Source organism: Fringilla coelebs (genome assembly GCF_963513975.1).
Source record: "Fringilla coelebs genome assembly, chromosome: Z".
NCBI classification, from domain to species: domain Eukaryota; kingdom Metazoa; phylum Chordata; class Aves; order Passeriformes; family Fringillidae; genus Fringilla; species Fringilla coelebs.
The window spans coordinates 40185009-40197111 of NC_140031.1; the positions used below are offsets into that span (position 1 = coordinate 40185009).

At 35.8% G+C, this 12103-nt stretch overlaps 1 protein-coding gene across 1 annotated transcript in view; it reads right to left on the reverse strand.

Annotated features, from left to right (window-relative positions):
* Positions 1-1897: 1897 nt before the first annotated feature.
* CNTNAP4 (contactin associated protein family member 4) overlaps positions 1898-12103 on the reverse strand; it is a gene marked incomplete at both ends in the record, with an annotated part of 195152 nt that continues 184946 nt past the window's right edge. Inside the window, 4 exons of the mRNA XM_084225161.1 lie at positions 1898-2091; positions 5005-5076; positions 5446-5664; positions 11291-11378. Coding sequence (XP_084081287.1) covers positions 1898-2091; positions 5005-5076; positions 5446-5664; positions 11291-11378 — 573 coding nt within the window. The remainder of the gene's footprint in view (positions 2092-5004; positions 5077-5445; positions 5665-11290; positions 11379-12103) is intronic.

Consider the following 12103-nt stretch of genomic DNA (forward strand, 5'->3'; position numbering starts at 1 on the left):
CTTGATTAATCTATCAGAGATGCAAACAGAATTGCAAAAATGAAAACAAGAAAGCACTACATGTTAATCTGAACAATTTATGATTGCAGAGCATCCAGGCACCCCAAAAAAGGAAATAATTTTTTTCCTACAAACTAAGTATATCTGTACAGAAGGAAGAAGAAAGGAATGGTAGAATTCTGAAAAAAAGAAAGTAAAGACTATTGGAAGAAAATAAGTTTTGAACAAAAACATCTGCTGGACATTTATATTTACAATTACCATCTATGTAAAGAAATTTACATATTAAGGGTTTTGGCATACCGTGTCAGTTTTCCATGTCTTTATAATGTTGTTGGGCACCTATGATAAATATCTTCTAAACTGCACAATCTAGGGTCTAACTTTGATTCTTTGAATAGAAAAACAATGACTGTCCCCATTGTTTTCAATGGGAGTAGATATAAATAAATTCTGGAAGATATTTAAATTTCAAACTCAAGTCTACAAGGTGACAGAAATCCTGTTTGCCTTCTCAGATCCAAGCTCCAGACACCCAGTCATCTGACTGGGGAAAACAAAAAAATGCTTTGTGTGGGTCAGTTACCTAAATAATGTCATCTAATGCCATTTATAATGCCTTCTACCAAAAGACACATACCCTCTGTGGAATCTATTACATTTACATCAGGCCACATGGGTATTTCAAATACCCTATGGTGTCTAAAATGACCTTACAATCTTCTTTTTAGACAACTTAAACCTAGCCTTCATATCTAACAATTTGTTTGTACAATATAAATAGCTTTCATTTACTCTGTCAGCATAGCAAGCACTTTTTTAATTTTGAGTGGTGTAGTCAGACCTTTTCTCACAGAGGTATTGTAGGTACTATGAAGAGTGCACAATGAAAGTGTTCATGTGGCAGACACTGCATAATTTCTGTAACATTGAAAAAAATTAGTCTTGAGGTCTGGAACAAATCATAGATACAACAATTTCAGAGAATACATCCCAAATAGTGCACTGAGCATTACTTCTTGACAGAAGCACCATCACTAATTTCTGGGACAGTAACCTTGACCATCTTTTGGTGGTTTTGCCCTTGATAAATTAACTATTGTTAGTGTTTTACTTGATATTTCCAAGCAAAGGTCCTGCCTTTTCCCCCGCAGTTTTATTCAAATTGCCTAGAATGTGCATGAGTCTCTTGGTGCCATCAACTGACTGTAAGTGAAAATCTACTGCGAAAGAGATTTTAAAATATTTAAACCCACTGTACACTCTTCAGTTCTACTAAGCCTGACAAAAGGAAGGGATAATGAAGATATCAGTCATATCCCAGGGGAAAAAAATACAGTTTGTTCTGGACATCAAATGCCATGGCTCACAAGCAGATGCTGACAACAGCCAACAGCAGCTCAAAAGGCATTTTCAGTTTGAGGAAGTAAGACGGATCACCATAATGCAGCACAGCAGAATTTCTTTAGTAACACAAAGTATTAGAATCTACCTTTCACCTTGAACAAAAAAATCATCAATCAAATTTTAAAGAAAAGGATAGGAATAAATTCATAACAATTTTCCCATTCAAAAATCATATTCAGTGTGTACATTAAACTTCATTTGTAGAAGGTCACATTAGAACAGTCGGAAACTACCAACAATGAAATTGGTTACAATATCTAATTCACTGTTACATAAAATGCATTTACGGTATAATAGCTAAGAAATGCATGTAATTTAAAGAGGCCCGCTACAGCAATCACTGAGACTGAACATATCAAGTATAGCAAGTCTCAAATCCATTGCATTTAAAGTAGTGTGCAAGAACATTTTCTGCCCAGTGAGAGCCCCCTGGCTTAGCAAGAAAGTCAGACTGTCACATCATTATATTAGATTAAATCATTAATGACAATCAGAAGAAGTACTCCTTTTGATTTTCAGTGGCTGTGTTTTGCATGCTGAGCTCACTTTTCAATGCAGATTCAGCACTGTCTTCGTTTTCAGATCCTTTTGCCTCATTTTTTGAGTATATGCCTTTTTTTTTATAAATGCGTATGGCTATGGCCGCGATGCAAAGCAGGATGAATATCACAACTGCTATCACACCTACAAGAAGAAAAGAGAAAAAAGTAATGAGAAAGGACAGATAAATAATAACACATAAGCCAGAGGGCAGGACGAAGAAGGAATGACTACATCACATAATGGAAGGGCTTACAGGAAAGCCTGAGAAATGAGAAGACATAGCTGCTTTCAAATCAGAAAGAGCATAAGCTTTATGGTGATTGCTTTGAAATTTTGCACCCTATTAACAGTAATATAAAATCCACTGATTTTCAATAAGAGGGTTTCTTTTTCTCCTTCACTATCAGGCCCTAAATCTCTGCTGGTTTGGGAACTCAAGCCACTGCAGATAAGGAACAGTAAGGTGAGGTACTTCTCAGCCCATCTCCCCTCTTCCTCATTCATCCAGTCATAATGGTCTTATGGACTTTAGCTTCATGAATCAGAAGATGGGCAGGAGAGGAATTTGAGGAGATGTGAAACAAAAGGGAAATGGATCATGTTTGTCAAAGAGGCAGAAAATAGGACTAGGCTGTTGGGATGGAGAGAACACTAAGCAGTCTGGGAAACAGTTGTAACGCAGTGCCTCAGTGCCTCAGTAGATAAAGGGACAGTCTGTTGCACCACTTGGTCACCACTGCAAGAAAAATAAAAATACCTAGTCCCTTAGCACTGTAGATAAAAACAGAGCATCCAAAATTCGTTACATGCCAATTTTCTTGATCTCTACTATGAGCAGCATTGTAGGAATATAAGGGTTTTAATACAGTAGATCCTTTCCTGAGATGGACTTGGCAAACTAAATAAACCTTGTTTTTATTTAGATTAACTAGAACAGTCATTCTTTTATTTCAATCACAGTAGATGCTCTCTTTAAGGACTTTTCTATAAACTTGTTTTGTCTGAAGTAGCTGAAATTATACCTTTCTTAGTTATATTCATTTAAGGGTGTTTAAATTTTACTTAATGTTGCACAGTTTGCTTTGTTTTGACTTTTAAACAAACATAGGCAGTAGAACAATTGTGAGTGCCAAATTCCCAAATGTTTTTAGTAACAAAAAAATTGTATTGCTATTATTATCTTAAAAGGATTGTACCTATTATAGCTTGAAGTTAAAAAAATGATTTGTTGTTAGCACACTTAAAAATCCCCACCCACACTAAGTTATCTAGTACATAGTGATCTTTATGTACAGATACTTATTTAAAAAAAATATTAATCTTTTGAAACAGTAAAGCAAGTTTTGACAAAGTTAGACATGTAAAAAACTCAGAAAATGTATTTTTAAATTCTTACTTTCCTTGAAATCAATGGTACAATTCTCATTTGGTGTGTACAAAATCATCAGAGTGATACAATAAGTATCACTTTAGAAACAGGGAAGCTTCTAGGCTTAATAATCTCATTTTAGTATCTTTGGTACTACTCCCTTAAAGATCGCTGGTCATGCAGTGTGCTTTTTGCATGCAGTGACCATAGCAGGTATCCCCGTATAAATGGAAGACAAAAGTGACTAGAGGTTCTTATCCTAACTCAACCATTCATAGACTTAAACAATTTTAACTTTAATGAAAAGCCTGGACAGTTTTGTTCTACTAATATCCACTATTTTCTTTGTCTATGAGGCTTAAAGACTCTTAGAAAGTAAATATTTTCAGAATTTAAAAGGTAGAGAGTCTGATCTTTTCATCTCACTGCCCTTTCTGTCAAAGTATCTATGCAATTTGAAACAGAATTATATTGCCAAAATATTATCTTCAAGTTTTATTTCCTCAGCTCCTCCCAAAAGATGAAATACTCCTAGAAATTCTCACAAAGGATGATTGTCACAGGAGAATATACCATGCCTTGAAAGAAAATTTGAACTGACAGAGACATGCACATATTCAATACTGGTAAAATGAACTGAGTTTCTGACGAGGGGCCCCAACCCCAAACTGCCCCTATTGATGCTCACTTGAGTACTTCTCATTTTTGCTAAAAAGAAAGAACTGGTAGATTTCATGGGGTGTCCATATGAGATGGATCCTTCATATAGGATTCATATGAGATGGACAATCATCCAGAAAGGCACAGTGATGGAACCTGTACCCCAGGTTCCTGTATCAGTCCTGTACTTTAAGCACACACATCTATCGTAAGCTTTATGCTCTATTCTGACCGGCATAAACAATAAAGGGACTATAACCATATTCACTTCAGAAGTAACTCAATTCTACATGGTTCTTCCTCTATTCCTCTGATTAAAAAAAAAAAAAAAAATTGAAAAAAAAATTATGAACGGTCATTTTTAGTTCCATTTTAGCCTGATAAAAATATCCAAAAGAAATAGGAAGAAAATGAAGAAGAGATTGTATTTCAAAACAACAGTAATTCTTTTTATTATTATTATTTTAACTTGCATTTTAAGCTGTAAATCAACACAAGTGAGTCTTTTCAGACATTGCCTTCCAAACAGGAAACCAGGATGAAATTTCCTCAGACTGTCAGAGGATTGATTCAAGCAGTGACACCTCATATTCTCAAGAAGTCTTTTTTGTCGAGATTTATTAAAGAAGATTTTAAACATGACTTTGTAGCAAAATGTAATTTTTCACCAAAGTCAAGAAGAAATGATGGTTCTTTCTTAAATATATGCTTTTTTCACAAGAAATCCAAGCACATTTTTAAAGTCATAGACAGCACTATTATGCAGGTTGAAATTCTGTCTTCACTACCGTGTTTTTCATCAGAATGTTTCAATATATGGCAACACGACATAAGTTTATGTAATAAAAAGAGTTGATCAATTGTATTTTAAAACAATGCTTGACTTCTGTCTACCAGCTGCAGCAAAATGAAGAGCTTTTACTTGTTTCTGTACGCACACAAAACTAAACTGACTTCACTTCATCACTGACAGATTCACAGTTAGAAAGAAAAGTTTCCTGTGGATTTGTTACAGTCCCTATTACCTCCAATAATTGCAGAGTCACTTCTGATTGCATTAGCTAAGGGCTTTCCCTCATCTATTGGTCCAGAGTGATCTGCAGCAGAAAAAAATAAAAAAAAAAAGAAAAGAAAATGACAGACAAGTAGAAGACGTTTTTTTAAGAAATTCTCACAGTCACAGTTCATTTACAATATGGTACAGTGGCAGTAGTATGGGTCAGTAAGCATGCATAGAACATTAATGTAGATGACACTTTGCAGAGATAAAAAGAAAAATGTAAACATTCAGATGAAAAAAGAAAGGCTAGAGAAGAGGAAGTAAGTACATATAAAAGAGAATTATTTACAAACTACTCCAGAGATGTTAACCGGCATGGAAAAATAAAGTCAGTTGTGATTCAGGTCATGAGTATTCTATTTGGATTTTGCCTCAGAGATCAGAACAAGTGATAACCATATGCTACCTGCAAATGAATGGGTTGTTTCACTTGATGTTGAGTCAGCTCCAGTTAAAGTACCACAGTTGGATTCAGCGAAACGCCCTTTTACAATGACAGGGGCTGAGCTGCTGTGGTGCAGTGCAGCCTTCAAAGGAGCAATGTGGTTGAACTGCACTGAAGATAGACAGCCAACAAACCCCTGAGAGTTTGCCTTCATTGTCTCCTCATCTACATCACTGTTTTCTGTTAATCAAAAGGAACAGAACACAATTAATCATAGTGCAAATGTACAAAATAAAGTGTCAGAAGAATAAATGAATAATTAACCTGTGTTCCTCTGAGCATATTTGAGTTGCAGCAACATATGTAGATTCACTGAATCTCTTTCTTGTCTGACTTTAATGAAAAGACAGTCAGATACATTCACACCTCCCCCTTTCTTTTGGACAGATGACAGTTGCTAATCTGCTGAGGGAATTCTTAGAGCAAGTTCCAAAAGCAAAAAGTTTCTATTGTAAATAAAGTATTTAAATTAAAATGCAACAATTTCCCATTCTGCAAAGATATAAGACTGAAGAATGAATTCCACAAGAATGCATTTTATTGGGTTTCTTCTCATAAATAAACATTTTTGGAACATATCCATTCTATAGACTCATATATCTACTCCATTTCAGCATCATCAAGTCTGTCAAAGCAAAAATCCTGAAGATCTTAAATCGTCCAATCCTAGAAATCCATCAAGATATTTTCTATGAAATTTTAAAAAATGAATAGTGTTCCAATTTACTATACATTTTAAAACATGATACCATTATTGATACCACAAAGGGGGAGGAAAAAAAAAGAAAGAAGATACCTCCTCACTTTTTCTCTTGAGTTACCTTTCTAAACACATGCAAAAAGTACTCTGCATGTTATAACTCTGTTAATGCACTGGTAATGCTTACTAAAGCACCACTTTTGATGCAGAAAACAAACAGTTTAATTACTCTGACAGTTCTAATTTAAGCAAAAACTCTGGAAGTACTAGTTATAAAAGGAGAGCTCATAGGGGAAGTAAATTTGCAATTAAAAAAGGAATTTCATCTCAATAATTTTCACTTCTAACATGTCATGGAGCCCACAATTGTGACCTTTACAATGACTACCAGAATAACTTTAAGTGCAATAAAATTTAGGTTAATACAAAAAATGGGATAATTTGTTCAGGTAGAATGTTGCAAAACAGCATAGTAGCATTTTCTTCCACTAATCTCTGCTTATTGCAGTGATGATGGACTAGATAGAAGGGTGTCAGACAAAAGTCTGCTGGCCTACACTAATGGATTACATAAAATGTCAGCTGTTTAACTGTTTCTGCTTTCTTTGCAGTTGTTTTCAATATCTGCTTCTATGCACTGAAGCATCTGCCAGGATGGGATATTTTTTAAAAAAGATTAACACTGAAGTGGCAAGAAAACATTTTCAAAAACCCCCTGTGACAAAAATATATGCCTCTAAGTATGTGTCAGATTGAAAACCTCAAGAGGAGAGTAGTTTTCTATTATTATTTAGTTTCTGCACAAATCCTTTACTAAACTACATATATGTATAATAGGAAAGGAAATAAATGAATCCGTTGATTTTACTTGACTCCTTAACTGGAAATATTGCTGGATAAAGTAAGGCCTTATATTGGATTGGGCAATCTTGATGATAAAAGTGAAAGGGCTTAGGGAAGACCACCATCATCCACTTTCCTCCTAAAGTAAAATTTAACTGACTGAAAGTGGCACTCGAAAACACTCACAGGTTTTTTATTTTATGTTACAGTAAACTGAAGTTATGCACCCTTAAGTGTTGGGGGCTAGGTTTATTTCCTTTTGTTACTTTTTACTTACACAATTTTTTCCCATAAGTTGCTGGGACACATTAATGGCGGGGTACTTAAGAAAACAAAAGAAGTGGCCAAGCTCAGGGGAGGAGGGCATCTGGTTGTGGGGCAGAGATACCTCAGGAATTGGGCAGGTAAGGGACGGGGCTGGGGCAGCTGCTCTTCCTCTGCTGGGGCAGCAGGACCGGCTGCCCCAGGGTTGGTGAGGCGCCCAGCCGGGCGGGCTTGTTTGCTTTATCACACACACTAGTAAAGAAATGCCACTGCTACCCTCATCTCTTTGCCTGAGAGCCCCTTAATTTCAAAATTGTAATAATTTGGAGGGAGGGGGTTTACATTTTCCATTCCAAGGGAGGCTCCTGCCTTTCTTAGAAGAGACCTCTCTTTCAAACCCAAGATATTAAGTATCTTACTAGCAATTCATTTGCTAAGAGTACCCAACTTTACCATAGGCAAAATTACTCCACCTAAATTGTCTTTAAAAAAAAAAAAACCAACAAAAAACATCCCTCAAAAAGCAGAACACACTCAGTAACTCTCTTTAACTCTGCTTCAACCATTTGTCTTGATGAAGTAGCCAAGCAGAAAGTCAGCAGAGATACAGCTCCTATCAGAACATTTTAAGACAAGAACTGTGATGTCTTCTAGTAGCTTTATTCTTATATTACACCACCCAAAACTGTGCACCTCGAGGTGAGGCCATCCCAGCGCAATCCCTTCCCTTGCCCGGCTCGCAATGCTGTGCCTGATGCACCCCAGGACAGGGTTGGCCCTCCTGGCTGCCAGGGCACTGCTGACCCATGTTCCACTTGTCATTGACCAGGACACCCAGGTCCCTTCCTGCAGTGCTGCTTTGCAACATCTCATTTCCCACTATGTCCTTACATCCAGCCACAGACTCTGGAACTTGTCTTTGTTAAACTCCATACAGTTGGCAACTGCCCAGCCCTCTAATTTGTTGCTGTCTCTTGGCAGGGCCTCTTTGCCTTCAAGGGAGTCAATAGCTCCTTTTAATTTAGTATTATTGTCAAAATGACTGTATCTTCAAGTCATCCAAGTCATTTATGAAGACCTTAAAGAGCAGAGGACTGAGGATGGAGCCCGGTGGAACCCCACCAGTGACGGTCTGATGTCACCCCATTCACTGTAACCCTTTGTGCTTGACCTGTTTGCCAGCTGCTCGCCCACCCCATGATGTGTTTATCCAGCTGTGGGCTGCACATTTTGTCCAGAAGGATTCTGTGAGAGACAGCTTCAAAAGATTTACTGAAAAGGATTATGTCAACTGGCTTCCCTTGATCAATGAAGGATGTTTATGTTGTCATAAATGGAAATTTGGTTTGATAAGCAGGACTTTCCTCTCATGGACCTGTACTGGCTATGACCAATGACTGCATTGTCCTTCAGCTGTTTTTCAATGCCTTCTAGAATAATCTTGTCCATAATTATACCAGGCACTGAAGTGAGACTGATGGGCCTGTAGCTCCCTGGGTCAGTCTTATATACCCTTATTGAAACCTGGGACAACATCAGTGAGCCTCCCATCAACTGGAATGTGAACAGATTCCATCATTCAAAAACCACAGAGAGAGGCCTGGCAGGAACATCAGCCAGCTTTTTCAGTTTTACTGCTTGAATCCCCTCAGGTCCCATAGGCACACAGGGATCCAGCTAGAACAGGAGATTCTGCACAAGTTTTGTTTGAACAAAAAACTGTCATATTCAAATGCAGAAGAGCTCAGAAAAGTACTTCTCCAACTGAAGATTCTTCTTTAAAAAAAAAAAAGCTTCCTTATGTGGTTTTCCTGAACAACATTTTCATGTACAAGAAATACATGATCTCATATTTTGTTAACTCCTTATGTTTAGACCTCTTCACTGCCATAAACACTCATTACTTTTTTCCTCTGCCTTCATGAAGTCTTGTTCAGTCTCTAGACAGGACTCCACAGGAATCAGAACCTAAAGCAATCAGATTTCTAAGAGAAACAGTAACTCCTTTGAAACAGGGAGAAAAGTTTTCTTCAGTACAGATTCTGAGAGAGATTGGGCTGACTGCCCCGCAAGTCATTATAACTCTGTGCTTTGCACTGCCGTGTCATTGCAAAGCCATCATATAACTGAAGAAAATCTGAATTTTTGTAACTGGAAGAGACAATATTGGTCCTGGTCAAAAGACCAATAGACTATTTCTATAAAAATTTAAATTTCCTTAGATTTAATCAAATGCATTTTTAAGTAAACATTTTGATATGATATTTTATAACAAAGATAGAAGAAGCTTTCATTCTGTGCCAGTCACTGTGGTATTAACCTTATGTGAGTGTGACTACATTAAATACTACACCTCAAAATATTATACATTCCTGATTCAATTTTATCATCATATTGTAATGTTTGGAAATATTTGTAACAATTTTCTTGTAGTAGTTTGCATTTCAGCAAATACTTCTTTAAAGCTATGCATAAGTGATCATTCTCTTTTTCATTTTCTGTGCATATCTACACACCAGTTCTCTTTTGGAGTGTGAGATTTATATATAAAATCTACATTTCAAAAATCTACATTTCTGTTTATGGTAGAGAGGGTTTTCTTCCAGTAAGAAAACAAATCAGCTACACTGAGATTCTCTTAAAGATAACTAAACAATAATTGAGACCTTTTTTTTTTGGTCTATAAACACAGCTTCTGAATTTCTTTAATACATTTTAAGCTATTTAGCATTTGGTAATTGTTCTCATAAAAATAACTATCACTGTATGAATTTTATTATATGTTTAAAATTATTATTCAACCTTTTCTAGATAACACTCTCATAATTGAAAACAACAACCACCTATTTGACAGATAATTAACTGGATCTCCTTATCAAAATATTTGCATGCAACAGTTCAATGTCTAAATAGGGATTGGTGACAGGTGGTGCTCCTCTGGGCCAACACTAATTCTGTTCAACATCTTTAATGACACCAAGAGTAGGATTGAGTACATCTGAAGCAACTCTGTGGATGACACTAAAGCTGAAGAGTGCAATTTTACATGTGCCTGTAGTAACTGGACAGAAAGGAATAGCTTTAAATTGAACAGTTTTAGATTTAACCTGGAAATAAGGAAGAAATTCTATGCTGTGTGGGTGAGAGACCCACACAGCTGGAGCAGACTGCCCAGGATAGCAGTGCATGTCCTCATGGGAAGTGCTCAAGGCCAGTGGATGAGGCTTTGAATGACCTGGTCTGGACAAAGCTGTTCTGGCACACAGCAGGGGTGTTAGAACTAGATGACCTTTACATCCTTTTCAACCCAAAACTTTCTGTGATTCTATGCAATCATTTTAGAGGAAAAAAAAATACCTTTAAATTTGCACCAACACCAAATCTTCCTCTATCATTGCCAAAGTGGAAGGTATGAAAATAACAAGGTCTTGAGAATTTCAGTCCAGGCTATTGCTTTTTTCTTTTAAGAAATGGTGATTGTAGATTGATAAATTTAATTTTGATCATTACTTAGGAGAAACAGACATATTTTGAAGAATCATCACTAGACAATCTCAAACAAAGATTTGACTTACATTACCATATCCTTCACTGTTTACATCAAAATCTAATCACAGGAAGTTTTTCAAGTACGATACATGATTAACAGTATTATATCATCTTTGTGTATTACTTCAATTTGATTTGTTTTTTCTCCAGAATAGAAAACAAAGTGGTGTTTCTTAATGCTTGATTGCAAAATGAGAAAGAAGTGTACAATTATTTTTAATGGAACCCACTTGATCATTTTTTCAGGAAGCACTTATTTGTGATTATATCTGTATATCCACAAGACTGAAGTTTCTACCTTGATTGTGACTCTGTGTCTAAGTAAATCCACAACAACAAATGTCTTTCAGTGACATTTGCGTTGGTTTTTTTTTCATGCCCCATGATTACGTCTGATCCATATTTTAGAAAACCCTGCAGTTTTAGAAAATGCTGTGGTGTTCCACTTACCTAAAATCTTCCCAAGTGTGAGAGACTTGATTGCATTGAATTCTGTGCCTGAAGACAGAATAAACTTCATTCTTTCATTCTGGTTAACCTATAGAATGATAGAGTGAGGAACAAAGTAGAATAATGGAAGAAATAGTAGTCAATATTTTCAAAAAAGCAAGTAACATCAAGGCTAAAAATAAGAAGGTCTGAGAGAAGCATTTGTTATTTATAGCTTAAAAACTCATCAGGAAATAGATTATTAGCTTCCTTAGATCACTGATTATAACTGATATTCTTAAGCACCCCAGTTAATAAGCCTTTATTTATCTTAGTGATTTGGCTGATTCTTTTTACCTCTAAGATGAATAAAAAATAGCAAACCTTTAAGAATACGAAAAAGTCTCTTTTAATTTTAAAAAGGCACTCAGTGTTTAACTTCATAACAATCAAATATTATATTGTAAATATTCTGCGTTTCAGGGTACCTCTAGAACAACTTGAAGCCAAGTACCATTAACCAAGTTCTATACTCAAAGTACTAAATTATAATATGCAGGTATTTTGAATTTAAAACTAAAAAAAGAAAAGACTTTTTGCCTGTTAGTATCAACCATTAGCAAAATAAATGTTTCTATTTTATCACGAAATTTTTATGAAATAACAAAAAGTATCTTCCTTAATAGCCACATTGCTTTGATGACGTAAAAGACCAAAGAAAAATGTTAAAACAGACTTAAATTATTATCTGTGTGGAAATATATCTGTACTGTAGTTTAATGCATAAATTAACTAAAAAAAAAGTAAATGTAAAACCGAAACAAACAGCTGCAG